The 15,132-nt window shown below is 34.4% G+C and overlaps 1 protein-coding gene across 2 annotated transcripts; it reads right to left on the reverse strand.

Annotated features, from left to right (window-relative positions):
* Positions 1-14,228: 14,228 nt before the first annotated feature.
* On the reverse strand, positions 14,229-14,780 carry LOC150010078 (transformer-2 protein homolog beta-like). 2 transcript variants are annotated; one of them, XM_090279276.1, is made up of 2 exons: positions 14,450-14,780; positions 14,229-14,416 (listed from the first exon to the last, which is right to left on the reverse strand). In XM_090279276.1, exons 1-2 carry the CDS (start codon positions 14,763-14,765, stop codon positions 14,229-14,231), a joined length of 504 nt encoding a protein of 167 aa, XP_090135402.1. In that variant the 5' UTR covers positions 14,766-14,780. The 2 variants fall into 2 exon arrangements, with proteins under 2 accessions (XP_090135402.1, XP_090135401.1); XM_090279275.1 differs by having other exon boundaries at positions 14,229-14,780.
* Positions 14,781-15,132: the final 352 nt, after the last annotated feature.

Here is a 15,132-nt window from a genome sequence, read left to right on the forward strand (position 1 = left end):
TTCTCATATTGGCCTTTGTTATGTTGAGGTATGCTTCCTCTTATCCCATTTTGCTGAGTTTTCATCACAAATGGGTGTTGTACTTTATCAAATGCACTTTCAACATCTATTGATATGATCATGTGATTTTTGTCTTTTATTTTGTTTATGTGATGTATTACATTTATTGATTTGTGAATATTAAACCATCCTTGTATCCCTGGGATGAATCCCACTTGATGATGGTGTATGATCTCTTTAATGTGTTGTTGGATGCAGTTTGCCAATATTTTGTTGAGGATTTTAGCATCTATGTTCATCAGCGATATTGGCCAGCAGTTTACTTTTTTTGTTGTGTCTTGACCTGGTTTTGGAATTAGGGTAATACTGGCTTCATAGAAAGAGTTTGGGAGTCTTATCTCTTCTTAGATTTTTTAGAATAGTTTGAGAAGGATAGGCATTAGTTCTTCCCTAAATGTTTTGTAAAATTTGCCTGTGAAGCCACCCGGTCCAGGGGTTTTGTTTGCCAGGATTTTTTCGATTACTGCTTCAATTTCACTAGTTGTTATTAGCCTATTTAAGCTTTCTGCTTCTTCCTGATTCAGTTTTGGGAGATTATATGTTTCCAGAAATTTATTCTTTTCATCTAGGTTGTCAAATTTCTTGCTGTACAGTTGTTTGTAGTAATTTCTTACAATCTTTTGTATTTCTGTGGTATCAGTTGTGATTTCTCCTTTTTTGTTTTTGATTTTGTTTATTTGGGACCTCTCTCTCTCTCTCTCTCTCTCTCTCTCTCTCTCTCATCTTTTTTTCTTTTTGATGAGCTTGCATAAAAGCTTGTCGATTTTATCTTTTCAAAGAACCAGCTCCTGGTTTTATTGATCTTTTGAATTGTTTGTTTAGTCTCTATGTCATTTAATTCTGCTCTAAATTTGGTGATATCCTTTCTTTTACTCACTCTAGGCTTTGTTTGTTGTTAATGCTCTAGTTCCTGTAGCTGTAGAGTTAGATTTTTTACTTAAGATTCTTCTATCCTTTTTTAGGTAAGCCTGTATTGCTATGAACTTTCCTCTCAGTACTGCTTTCACGTGTCCCATAAGTTTTGGGCTGTTGTGTGTTTATTATCATTTGTTTCCAGAAACATTTTTATTTCTTCCGTGGTGTCATTGTTAACCCATTCATTATTTAAGAAGATGTTATTTATTCTCCATGAGTTAGAGTGTCTTTGATTTTTTTTCCTTGAGGTTAATTTCCAGTTTCAAGCCATTGTGATCTGAATAGATGCTTGAAATAATTTCAGTTTTCTTGAATTTGTTTAGGCTTGTTTTGTGTCCTACCATGTGGTCTATTTTTGAAAATCTTCCATTTGAACCTAAAAAGAATGTATATTTTTCTTCTTTGGGGTGAAAAGGTTTATATTAATCAATTAAGTCCATTTGATGTAAAGTATTGTTCAATGCCTCAATATTCTTGGAGTTTCTTTGCTTCAAAGATCTGTCCATTGTTGAAAATGGGGTGTTGAAGTTCCCTACTGTGGGTTTGTTGCTGTCGATATCCTTCTTGTAGTCTTTCACGATTTTCCTTATATATTTGGATGAACCTATATTTGGTGCATACATGCCTACCAGGGTTATACCTTCTGGATGGATTTGTTTCTTAAGTATTATGAAATGTCCTTCTTTGTCTATTTTTATGACCTCTGCTATGAAATCTGTTTTGTCTGATATAAGTATTACTATATCAGCTTTTTTCATGTCCATTTGCTTGGAATAATTTTTTTTATCCCTTTACTTTTAGTCTGTGTAGATATTTTGTTTTGAGGTGGGTTTCTTGTAGACAGCATAGATGTGGGTCATGTTTTCCTATTCATTCTGCTACCCTATGTCTTTAGATTGGCACATTTATTCCATTTATATTTAAGGTTATTATTGACAGGTATTTATTTATTTCCCTTCATACCTGTGTTTCTCTCCCTTTCTCTTCTTCTTCTTAAAGCAGGCCCTTTAGCATCTATTGCAATGCTAGTTTGGTGGAGATGTATTCTTTTAGTCTTCTTTGTCTGGGAAACTCCTTATTTCATCTTCTTTTTTGAAAGAGAGCCTTGCTGTTTAGAATAGTCTCGGTTGTAGGCCATTGTTTTTCATCACTTAAAATATTTTTTTGCCATTCGCGTTTGGCTTGTAGTGTTTCTATTAAGAAATCATCTGGTCACCTTATTGGAGATCCATTGTATGTTATTTGCTGTTTTTCTCTTGCTGCCTCTAGGATTCTCTCTTTGTATTTGAATGTTGTCATTTTAATTATGATATGCCTTGGAGTGGGCCTCCTTGGGTTTATCTTCATTAGGACCCTCTGTGCTTCCTGTACTTGTGAGACTTTTTCTCTCATGTTCGGGAAGTTTTCTGTCATTACTTTTTCAATCATGTTTTCTATCCCCTGTTCCTCCTCTTCTCCTTCTAGTATCCCTCTGATATGGATATTGTTTAGTTCCATGTTTTCCTGAAGCTCTCTTAAACCCTCTTCATTCTTTTTCAGTCTTTTTTTTTTATTTTGTTGCACTGTCTAGGAATTTTTTTCTACGTTGTCCTCCAGCTCACTGATTTGGTCCTCTGCTTCATTTTGCCAGCTCTTGATTGCTTCTATTGTGTTCTTCAGTTCAAAAAATTGTATTCTTCATTTACTCTTGGCTGTTAGTGATAGTTTTTATGTCCTTTTTCATGCTGGTGTAGTTCTCAGTAAGTTCCTTGTAGCTCCCCTGGAGTTCTTTGTAGTTTCCCTGGAGTTCTTTATAGTCCCCCTGAAGTTTGTTGTGTTTTTCTCCGAGTTTGTTGTGTTTATTGAGGTTTCTTATTACCATTGTTTTGAATTCCTTGTCTGATGTTTGCTTGCCTCCATTTCATCTATCCTTCCTTCTGGAAATTTCTTTTTTCTTTTGTTGGGGTGTTATTTCTCCTTCTCCCCATTTTGGGTTGTTCTTCTTGTTTCTGTTCTGTTCTTAGATTGACCTGCTTTTATTTCCTGCCTTTGTTGTGTGACCTTCGTGTTATTAGTTGTTGTGCTGCTGCCCCCGGCTAATGCCACTTGGAGGGAAGTAGTCTGCTTAAGAGATTTTTCCTGTAGCACTGGGGATCTCATCTGCTTTTCTCTCAACTCTTTCTCCAGAGCCAATGCCCAAAACTTTTACAAAGAGCTTCTAGTTCACTTCTCCCTCCTTTGATCTCAGCCAGGGGTGAGTGCGCTCCCTCGTGCAGGCCAGGGGCAGGTCGACTTTGGGTGCTTCTGCATGCCAGCAGCCAGGATGGTTGTGCACCTGGATGAGTGGATTGGGGCACTGCCATGAGTGTGCTCATGTGACGGGGGACAGGGTTGGGGAGTGGGTGAGTACACTCCTGCAGGTCCATTCTTCAAGAATCTCTCCCCACCTCTAGCCTTTCCTCCCTGGTCTACAGAAAACAATCAAAAGAAAGAAAGAAACAACACACACACACACACACACACACACACACACACACACACACACACTATGCTATTCCTTGCCTCTCAGAGCCAGACACCACCTGGCCCACTCCTGGCTCTGCCAATGGGCAGTGAATCGCTCTCCACCCTTGATTCTCCTCAAGGGAAACCGAGGGTCACTAAAAATCTCTGTGAACTGCCAGACGCAACTCAGGGAGTCAATCCAGCCAGAACTCACATCTCACCCTTTTCTCCTCTGCGATCCTCACCAGACAGGTCACTCTGAGACAGTCTCCTCTGCTGCCAGCAGCACTAAGGCTCAACTTCTGCCAGTATCCAGATGTTAACTGAGGTTCTCTGTCCACATTAGCCTAAACTACAGACAGGTCTTGGGAACAAGCAATCACAGCCTCCCCTCACTCCTCCACCATCTTAGTTTCTGTATTTTATGCTTTTATAGCAGTTGTGAATGAAATTGTTTTCTTAATTTCCTTCTTTATATCTTACTATTGGCAAATTAAAATGCAGCTGATTTATGGATATTAATTTTGCATCCTGCTACTTTGATTAATTCATTTATAAGTTCCCGTAGTTACTTGGTGGAGCCCATAGGATTCTCTCTATATAGTATATGTCATCTGCAAATATATACAGCAAACACACACACACACACACACACACAGAATGGGAGAACATATTCTCAGATACATCTGATAAGTGGTTAATAACCCAAGTTTATTAAAAACTTATAAAACTCAACACCAAAAAAGCAGAGAACCCAATTAAAAAATGGGCAAAGGACCTGAATAAGCATTTCTCCAGAAGGGACATACAGCTGGCCAGTATACACATGAAAAGATGATCAACATCACTAATCATCAGAGAAATGCATTAAAACCACAATGATAATGGAAAAAATACAATAAAAAATTATACTATTACCAATTCTGCCCAGCAATCTTGGTTCCTCTTATCCAGTTTTACTTTATTCTTCTTTCCATATTTATTACCTTCTAAAATACTTTCTAGTTTACTATGTTTTATTGTCTGAATTTTTTGTGTGAAATTAATAAGGGCTCACGTTTTTGCTTTTTTAAAGGAATGCTGAACATCAGTTTCTAGAACATTGCCACTCAATGGACATTCAATAAATATTTCTTGAACAAATGAGTGAAAAGTATTGCGTCTCTTTCTTCTTCTCCCTTTAGTATCACATTCTCTTATAGCCTGTGGAGTTTTTTCTTCCATTTGTCTTTTGTTATCATTTTTATAATGAGTCATTCTGGTTAATAAATATGCCTGAAGTTAATAGGAAAAAATCAAACATGCAATCTTCTATCTTCTAAAACAGTAATTCTCAAACCCCAGTTTCAAAGAAAAAGCAGAGATATCTGCTAGAATTGCAGAATTTCAGTTCAAATACACCAAATTTCAACTTAGTAAGTCAGGGAAAGAGCCCGCAAATCAACACAATAAACAACCAATCAAGGTGATTTGTATACAAGTGGTTATCTGATAATAGCTAGTGAAATACTTTGGGCTTCCCACAAATCGAATATAGTAAGCCCTGCCTCTAAGTGATAAACATTTCTATTGATTTTTAACTAGTAAAAATGTAAGTCATTTGCCATTTGTTTTATATAGGTGAATTGAAATAGTAAAAAACAGATTATATATTTGTTTTCTGGTGCATTTATTGATTTATGTTAAATGACAATGTGATAATTAACAAAATAATTTTTAATTCAGCTAGAAATTTTTTGTCTTGGCTTCTTTTAATCTATAAGTAACATTTAAGTTCTACTTTTAGGAGTAAACCTTGTAATTTCCCCCAAGTGTTGTCATTTAGACATGGTAATTAAAATGTAGTCATTTATTTCCCAGATATTTTCAATGATTAGTCCAATCTAAACATGTGCCTATCAATACTGCTTTAGCTACATTACCAATTCAGATTCTCATCTCAATTTAGGTAACTGTTTACAAAGTTATTACTTTCTTTTTTTTTAAGGCCAAATTTCCTTTTGTTTGCAGTAGTAATTATTGTAACAAATTTGACAGCATGATACAGATAAATCTCTTTGTTGCAAAGGAGAATGTATCATCCTTTGACATACACAAAATCCATACACTTGCCTAAAATTCATTGATCTCTACAAAAAACAATTGAACTCACAGATACAGATACAATAAATTACACAGAACAGTAAATTAGAGTGTAATGAGCCAGACTGCTTTCCATTTTCATATCAAACTTCCTAGTATTAACTTCTTAACTATGTCTTTAATAAAGCTTCTCAAAAGCATGAATACTGTTGGATTCCTGAAGTTCAAAAGTAAGAATCAAAGGATTTATTTCTAAAAATTGTATTAAAAATAAGTATGAACTAACTTCCTTCTAGCTGTAGACATGAAGACATGTCTACAGAGGAAAAGGAAGAACCAAGGAATGCCCTCTTAAAACAGAAAAAAGACATCATTAACTGAGCTATTATTGCAAATGTAATTGTTCACATTATTTCAGAAATATGCCATTTACCTCTGTGTTTGGACTCGCCGTCATATAAATAATCATGAGATTTCAGTCATTCTCGGTTGGGTTTCTCTATGTCTTTGTCGAAAGGCCACCACATTAGTTTGGAATTCAATCCTATAAGTATTTATTCAGCATATGTCACACAGAAAATACATGCTTAAAGCTGGCAAGGAAGAATGAGAGTACAGATAAAAGAAAAGACCCTTTATTAAAATTATATATCAAACTAAGTGATAGAATTGGAGGGAAAGAAGAGAGGCGGAAATAGAAGAAGGATTAGGGGAGATAAACGGTGATATACAACTGAGAACTATATAATTTTATTAACCAGCAGAGGCAGGTTTAACGGCAGGCGCACTGGGTGTGCACCCTGGGCCCTGACTTCTGAAGTGCCCTGCAAAACCCCAACTTTACACTTTTTTCTAATGACACCAAGTTTGGTTTCATATATGCAATTTTAATTACATACAAGTTTACAATTGGCGGTAAAACCTGATAGTATGTTTATATTTGCTTATTTTTATTATTTCATTACTATGCTGCATACTATACACATACTATGCTTCACAGGCCCTGCGCAGCTGTGCTACCACTCATCGGAGCAATAGAATCATATTTGTTACTTTGTACAGTACTATCAAATGTTCTACTGCAGTGCAGACTTACGATATACGTAAATACGCAGGGATGTAAATTAGTTTGTGGATATGTACTTGTTTCATTTACGGTTTTAAAAATAGTTTTCTGTGCATATAAATAAATATTCTGGTAAATTGAAATTATATTAAAATAAAATTAATTCTTATTGTTGAAATTATATTGATAAAATTAATTTCTGTTGTTACATCAGCATCTTGATTTTTATAGTTTATGAATAATTTTTGAATTTTAATCAATCATTAATTTATTGAACTATAATGAAAAATCTCTTCTCTGGCATTCTAATCATTCAGACTTTAAATTTTATATTTTTCTTTTCATTGGTAGCTAGAAAAATGAAAAGACATCAAAACTTTGTGATTATTATTATGCTATTATTAATTATATTATACATATATTCAAATTTTATTGGAGATAAAACATTAATAGTACATAATACTTTTTATTTATTTAAAAATATAGTAAGCATGTATTTTTAATTTCTCTGTCTTTCTCTTTTTTTTAAGGGGCCCAATATTTTCTTCTGTGCCTGGGGCCTCAACCGACCATAATCCACTTCTGTTAACCAGTGTCACCCCACTAAATGTAATAAAGAAGGGAAAAATAATTGGAATTTTAAAATGATTTGATAAACTGCTCGTGCCACACAGATAATTATAATTACATAAATTTTCCAGGGAACAGAGGTCATGTCCTTATAATGAAAATAAAATGAAAAGACCAAAAAAAAAAAAAAAAACAGTTTTTTTTCTTAACCAACAGGTGCCTGAAGACATAAAGTCACCATTATAGTACTATTTTCATTCTTTGCTATTTGTCAGGTTTTGTGTTAAGAACTTGACACGTGTTAGTGTTGACATTTCTAATTATGTGATCCCTATTCCCTTTTAATATTTTCCCTGGTTCAAAGGAGCTGAATGCCTGGGAACCAAATTGCTCCAAAGGGAAAGTACTTGAGGGATTTGGAAGGCAAAAGAGAAATAGAAGCTATGCTACCATTCAAGGATATATCACTGATTTTGGCAGATATGTCATTTTGCTGTGACCTCAGTGATTTTGGTGGAAATTATTCTTGAGGCCGCAGGCAGTTATGACTATTGTTACTCCCTCATCTACACGGTTTAGAAGGCAAACCTGAGATGTCCTTCACTGAATTTTGCTCCTACATCCCTTGCAACTGTTTGTAAGTACTTGATTTCTTGTACTGAAATCCTTCCTTCATGAATACTGGAAGACTTATATTTTCCAGACCTTGCCCTGTCACTGATTTTTATGAACAATTTTTTTTCTAAAGAATCCACACCACCAGGATTACCTCTAGCCCAAAGAAAATATAGTAAATATATACTTAAATTTTGGCAGACCAGTAAGAAGTGATTGACATTATGTGAAGCTGTATATAGATAAAGTGCCCTGAAAACTTAAGTTAGAGTAAAGAATGGTAATTAATTAGTTACCTTTATATTTAGGTTGCAATATAGCCAGCTTTGCTTTTATTTGAAAAGTTTACATAAATAGAAAGCTTGAAAGAAAAAATACTTTTAAAGATAATAAGCTAAATAGATTGTACATCTAGGTATAATAAAAATAATTCTTCTCAATAGTAACTGTGTAGAATTTTACTGGCTTTTAGATACTATGTCCACAGGTCCTTTTGAAATATTCTGTCAACAAAATGTTCTCCTATTAATATAAGTTATATCTGAATAAATATGATAGAAGAGACTCATATGGTATAGTAAAAGCATGTATCCTTGAGCAGAATTTGGTTTTATATTTGATAAAGAGGTAAGTTAAAGTTTAATATCTACAATATTCTTTGTATGGTCTTGTTTTTTATTTATTCTAACATGAATGTGTACAACAGACAATGCTGTATGTACCTCTAGGAATCTCAAAGATTATCTTTAAAGTTTCCATTTTCTTATACTGTGGCCTGGCTCAGAAAAGCTCAAAGAAGCATATTCCCTTGGATGGTGTAATGGTTAGGAAACAAATTACTTGACAACTTGGCCATAGAGCTGTAGTTACAGGGATAGGTTTTATTTCAGCACATATCTGGGAATGTATAGCTCCATCAGGTGAAGAAATGGCAGTAATACAAGAACATGTGCTGTAAATGGGGCAGTTTAGCAAAGCTATTTAACAACAATTTTGCCAGAGATTGTAGTAAAGGGAACAAAGAATTCACACATTAAGCCTGCAGTGCTCTTTCCCATAAACATTTACAAGGAGGTGATTAAGGATCATTTGCTCTTTATATTTATCATTTCACATCTGAGGCTTTGTACACTAACTTTTCATAACGTGTGATTATGACTTAGAAGACAAATACTCTTTATTTATTGTAATGTGTTTTAAGCAAAGAGCAAAAGGTAATGTACCTATGGTAAATACAATAGTTGAGATATTTTAATAACTGGAAAATAAGATTACAGACACTTATCTAAGGTACAAGTAACAAATAAAATCTGCATCTTTAATACAAAAAATCATATATAAGATATATTAGAAACTAAGTATGTAGCTTTATTTAATGTTCATAAAAATAATGTTAATTCTGAATAAATGATTCTCAGTATTTTTAAACAATAGAAAATTTAAATATATAACAAAATAACCATATATTTTAAGTGTGTTTATTGTAATTTCTAAATAATTCTCTATATAAACTACAGGATATGAATTATAATAGGTAGGTGAATATATAGAATTTCAAAACTTAAAGTGGTCTTCATGTGTGATGGATACTTTCCTTTTTTCTGCAACAGCAACAATCAGAGTTGAATTTCTAAGGTATAGTCTATATCCATACACTCAAAGACTAGAAGGCAAGTCCCTTACTCAAGGTGAAAACCCAAGTGAGGTCTCTAAATTATAATGCCCAGATGGAATCAGAGGTGGAGAAAGAGGTGGAGATCTATAAGATCTGCATAGTTGAGGCAGCCCGAATTCTTCTATGCAAAATTGATAATGAGCATGTGTGGCCATGGTCTGAGATTTGGCACATGATTATAACACATATCACTCTTCAGAGTCAAAGAGATGCTATAGCTGCCCGAGTTCCAAAATCCATGGTAGATCCTCTACTGGTTCAGATGAAGACCTTTTTTAATTTTTTTTTTAATTTTTTTTTTTTTTTTTTAGCACAGATCTATGTTTTTCATTAGAAAGGGAGAAAAAAGTTGTAGGGTGCACATCATTGATGGGGATAAAATGTGTAGACCTCTTAGCTTAGAGCTCATCTCTCTGAAAATATTGGATAAACACATCTTCTAGGAGCTTGTCTTTGAAGCAGAACCATATTTTGGTTTACCTGTCTTAATATGTATCTGCAGGTTGGCAGTTGGTGTCTCTCACCAGAAAAAGTTATTTATTTTTCTTTTCTTTCTTTTTTTTTTTTTTTTTTTTTAGTTCTCTCCATATCATTTATTCTCAAGGGAAGCCAAAAAGAAAAACAAAACAAAACCACACATTGGTCTAGGCCACATTATAAATGCAAACACTGGTGTGGGATTTCAGTGGAGAGAAGAAAACTTATAAAAAAACAAACCGCTCACCCCACCAAACAACAACAACAATTAAAAAAAAAACCCACCCACAAAATAAAAAGCCCCAAACAAAAACCCCAATCAAGGTCATAAGAAAGGCTCCCAATTTAACTGTCCCTATTTATCCACCCTCACTCACCACCTAAGACCATTAATTCTAGTTTTCTGAGGTGCAAAACGGGTCAAAGAAGCAGGAGCAGGAATGAATAGGAGAGTCAAAAGACAAAGGAGACAAGATTTACTTGAACTATCTTTTTGAAACATAAGAGTTTAATGAGGCTTTAACTGTTTTATTTTGTTAATTTTTTATCATCTTGAATTCTGTACTACTGTATTTTAAGTTCTGGTATTTTCTGCTCTTTCTCTCCAAGTTCTTTTCTGGAATCTCTTTCTGTAGAACCGCCATGTTTTTTTTTTGCAGGTCGTAGGTGGTAGTGGTTAAGGCTCCTACTTGGGCTGCAATGTTGAGATGACCTGAGCTTTTCTATTCATTGGTTAGCTTTGTGTGGACTGCTTTCCATCTGAGAGTTTAGTAATACCCTCCATAAAACTTGTAACATTTACATTGAATTCCACCTTTCAATTATTCTTATACTTTTTTATTTGTTCCCAGATTGACTTGGAGATTTTTCACTAGATTTTTTTGTTGTTGTTTTTTAAGTACTGTTAGTGTTTGTTTAAGCCAAGACACTTCCTCAGAGTAACTTTTTAGAGTGTTTTTATTTATTTTCTTTGTTGAGGTAACATTAGTTTACAACATATGCAAGTTTCAGGTGTGCAACAGTATAATTTGACATTTATATATACTATATAGTTCTCACCTCCAAAATTCTAGTTTCTGTTTATCACCACAAAATTGCCCTCCTTTACCAGTTTCTCTGTTTCCACTCCTTTCCCTTCTGGTAACCACTGATCTCTTGTCTGCCACTATGAGTTTGTTTTCTTTGTCTATTTTTTATTCCAGATATGAATGAAATTACATAATATTTTCTTTACCGATTGACTTATTTCACTTAGCATAACATCCTCTAGGTCCATCTATATTGTAAAAAAATGACAGGATTTCACCTTTTTTTTATAGCGCAGTAGTGTTCTATTATAAATAATGCTGCAATGAACATAAAGGTGCATATATCTTTTTGAATTAGTGTTTTTATATTCTTTAGATAATCTCCCAGAGGTGAAATAGCTAGTTCATATGGAGGCTCTTTTTTAATTTTTTTGAGGAACCTGAATGTTTTCCATATTTATATTGCCATCAGTAGTGTACAAGTATTTTCTTTTTCCCCTATCTTCTCCAACACTTGTTTTATTGTCTTTTTAATGATAGCCATTCTAACAAGTGTAAGGTGATTTCTCATTATGGTTTTGATTTGCATTCCCTGATAATTAGTGATATTTAACATCTTCTCATGTACCTGTATGTCTTCTTTATAAAAAAAAGATCTGTTCAGATCCTCTGCCTATTTGGTAACTGGGTTGCTTATTTTTTTGATGTTGAGATGTATGGGTCCTTTATATATTTTAAATATTAACCCCTTATCAAAAGAATAATTTGAAAATATCTTTTCCTGTTTGGTAGGTGGCCTTTTTATTTTGTTAATGGTTTCCTTCACTGTGAAGAAACTTCTTAATTTAATATAGTCCCATTTCTTTACTTTTGCTCATCTTCATTAGCCTTGGAGCCAAATTCACAAAAACTTGCTAAGATGATGTCAAGGAGCTTACCACCTCTGTTTCCATCTATGAATTTTATGGTTTCAGGTCCTACATTAAAGTCTTTAATCCATTTTGATTTGATTTTTTTGTATGGTGTAAGATAGTAATCTACATTCATTTTTCTGCATGTGGCTATCTAGTTTTTCCATAACATTTATTGAAAAGACTTTGCTTTATTTATTTATTTTTAATCATGTGTTCTTCACTTTAGTACCAGTTGTCCATATACGTGTGAGTTTATTTCTGGGCTCTCAATTCTGTTCCATTGATCCATGTGTCTGATTTTCTGCCAAATCATACTCTTTTTGGTTACTGATTTGTATGTAGTATAGTTTGAAATCAGGAAGTGTGAAAGCTCTGGCATTGTTCTATTTTTCTTAGGATAATGTTGGCTATTTTGGGGGGGTGTTTGTAGTTTTGTACAAATTTTATATGTATATATATTTTGGTCTAGTCCTGTGAAAAATGCCATTGGGATTTTGGTTGGGATTGCATTGAATCTATAGACTGCTTTAGGTAACATGGACATTTTAACAATATTAATTTTTCCAAACCATAAACACAGAATAAGTTTCTATTAATTTGTGTTTTTTTCAATTTCTTTTAAACTGTCTTATAGTTTTCAGTGTATAGGTCTTTCACCTACTTGCTTAAATTTATTTGTAGGTATTTTATTTTATTTTTTGATGTTGTACTTGTAAATTAAATTGTTTTCTTAATTTATTTTTCAAATCTTTTACAGTTAGTGTAGAAATTTAAAAAAATTGTATATTGATTTTTGTGCCCTGAAACATTACTATATATATTTACCATTTCTAATAGATTTTTGCTGGAGTTAGAGGAGTAAATATTTTTTATCTAGTCTCTCCAAAAGCTGTCATTATACTTTGCCTATATACTCATCATGTAAAATCACACACCATAATGTCCTTTAAATTTTCAATATATTTTGAAATAATTCTCAATTCAATGTTCACTCAGATGTTAAATTATCTGTATTATAAGGAGAGTTTCTGCAAAAAGTAAGTAGTTATAGGCTCTCAGCCAATTCTGGAAAACTAGACTCAGCCTTTGGTGTTTGGGTTTATATTTTATACTTATATATTTTAATTTAAAAGAATTAATTACACATGTTTTGAGGCTTTGGTTTCTAGTGGTCAGCATTATCTCATATGGCCAGCTTCTTCCAACGTATGTAACTTCTCTTTAGATATTTCCATTCATTATTACTCAATCCTCTGGTTTTTCTTCTGCTGAATTAGTGTACTTGATTTCACTTATATTGGATTTTAATAGTTGTTTTTGAGCTGCTTATTATTGGTGTTGGCCATTGAGTGTCACAGAGTAAATTCTTTTTAAAGTTTTTAAATTTTGTTTAGTTTCTTTTTTTATTAAATTTATTGGGATACATTGGTTAATAGGATTATATAAGTTTCAGGTGTACAATTCTTTAATATATCATCTGTACATTGTATTGTGTGTTCCCCATCTCGAGTCAAATCTCCTTCTATCACCACTTATCCCCTATATGCCTTCTTTTACTTCCTTTCACCCTACTTTCCCTCTGGTAACCACCACACTGTTGTCTGTAAGTTATGTCTTAGAAACCATGACTGGCTGGGGGGCCATATTCTCCCAGGGGAGTCTGCTTCTAACTGAACTGTGGGGCTTTACCTGGCTCACAATAGTATTGCATTTCTCATTTCCATGGTGCTTGCAACTCTGGCTCCGGGGGTGAAGTTGTCCTGGTGGCCCCATATAAAATTAGATCAGGCTGTGAACAAGTGGTTAAACAGCCAAGCTGAAAACTGGGACAGATAGATGCATGAGACATTAGAAATTCAAGGACAGGACCACGGTATCCAGTGTGGTGAAGGCTGTTCTGAAGCCTGAGACCTGACTTTCTTTTTTTCCTTTTTCTTTTTTAGAAAGAAGAGTAAAAATCAAACTTTATTGCTGCTTTTTGCCATTTTGTAGCATTTTATAGACAGACTTCGATCTTCAGAATACCCTGGATTCAGTAGAAAACCCTTTTAAATGAAGTTTTGTACAATAGAAACTTCTCAGCAAAGTTTACATTGTAAAAAAATACATGCAAAACATACTTTTCTGAAAACACTTAACTTTGAACAAAGCACTGAACTACGCAAATGCAGAATGAAAACAGCATTTCAACTCCACCAAAAGTAGTCATCATTAAAGGTGCAAAAGTCACCTAACTTTCACTAGGCACTGTCCACTTTTTAAACAGGAGACAATAAAAAATATTGTCCACAAACAATATCCAAACTCTAGAGCATGTTTCAGGAAGTCTTCCACTTCATGCTTTAATAGCGACGATGTGAGTATGATCGAGATCTAGAACGTGATCTATATCCTCCATGACTATAGTAAGGAGAAGGTGAACGCCTTCTGTAAATCTGATCCCTATCTTGAGCAGCTCTCCATCCTCCTCCTCCACTTCCTTCACTTCCTCCTCTGTATGACCTGCTATAGTAGTCCCGATTATCATAGCCTCGATTGTATCCTCTGTCACAGTAATCACGACAGCATGGTGTTGGGGGATGTAGTCTTTTTGTTATAGAGAAATCAACTCTGATTCTACATCCATCAAGCTCCATTCCATTGTCACGCTCTTTTGCTTCCTTGGCATCACCAACATATTCAAAATATACAAAGGCCAATCCTCTTGAACATCTAGACTGCTGGTCATATACAATAGACACATCAGCAATAGCACCATATTTAGAGAAGACTTCTCTTAGATCTCTTTCTGTAGTGTACAAGCTCAATCCAAACATCCCAAGACAATAGCTGGGATCAGGATCTGCCCGATTCCCAACGTGACGCTTGCGAGTAGACATGGGAGAATTACTGTGGCTATGACGTCTTTCATAATAATCTCGACTGTAAGACCTGCTATACGATCGTCTAAGGGAGCAAAGACCAAGATCGTGACCTTGTATAGTGCCTTTGAGAACTTCTGGATCTAGACCTAGATTCAGATCTGGACCTGGACTTTGATCTGGAACGCCTGGAATCTTCCTTGGAACGGGACCTTGCAGGGACATGCCTTGCAGATTTTCCAGATCCATGAGCACTTCCTCTTCTGGAAGCAGAACGGGATTCCCTCTCATCTTAGTTCTGCTTGCCGCTGTCGCTCATGACTCCTAGCTGCTGCCACTGCCCAGCTCAAAGTGTTTCAATCGAAGATGCCAACCTCTTGCTTCT

Source organism: Furipterus horrens, unplaced genomic scaffold, assembly GCF_987537825.1.
Source record: "Furipterus horrens unplaced genomic scaffold, mFurHor1.1.pri manual_scaffold_5, whole genome shotgun sequence".
Classification (NCBI taxonomy): domain Eukaryota; kingdom Metazoa; phylum Chordata; class Mammalia; order Chiroptera; family Furipteridae; genus Furipterus; species Furipterus horrens.

Excerpts from the sequence above, each read along its gene's own strand:
- LOC150010078 (XM_090279275.1), bottom strand. The coding sequence starts at position 14,765 with ATGTCTACTCGCAAGCGTCACGTTGGGAATCGGGCAGATCCTGATCCC.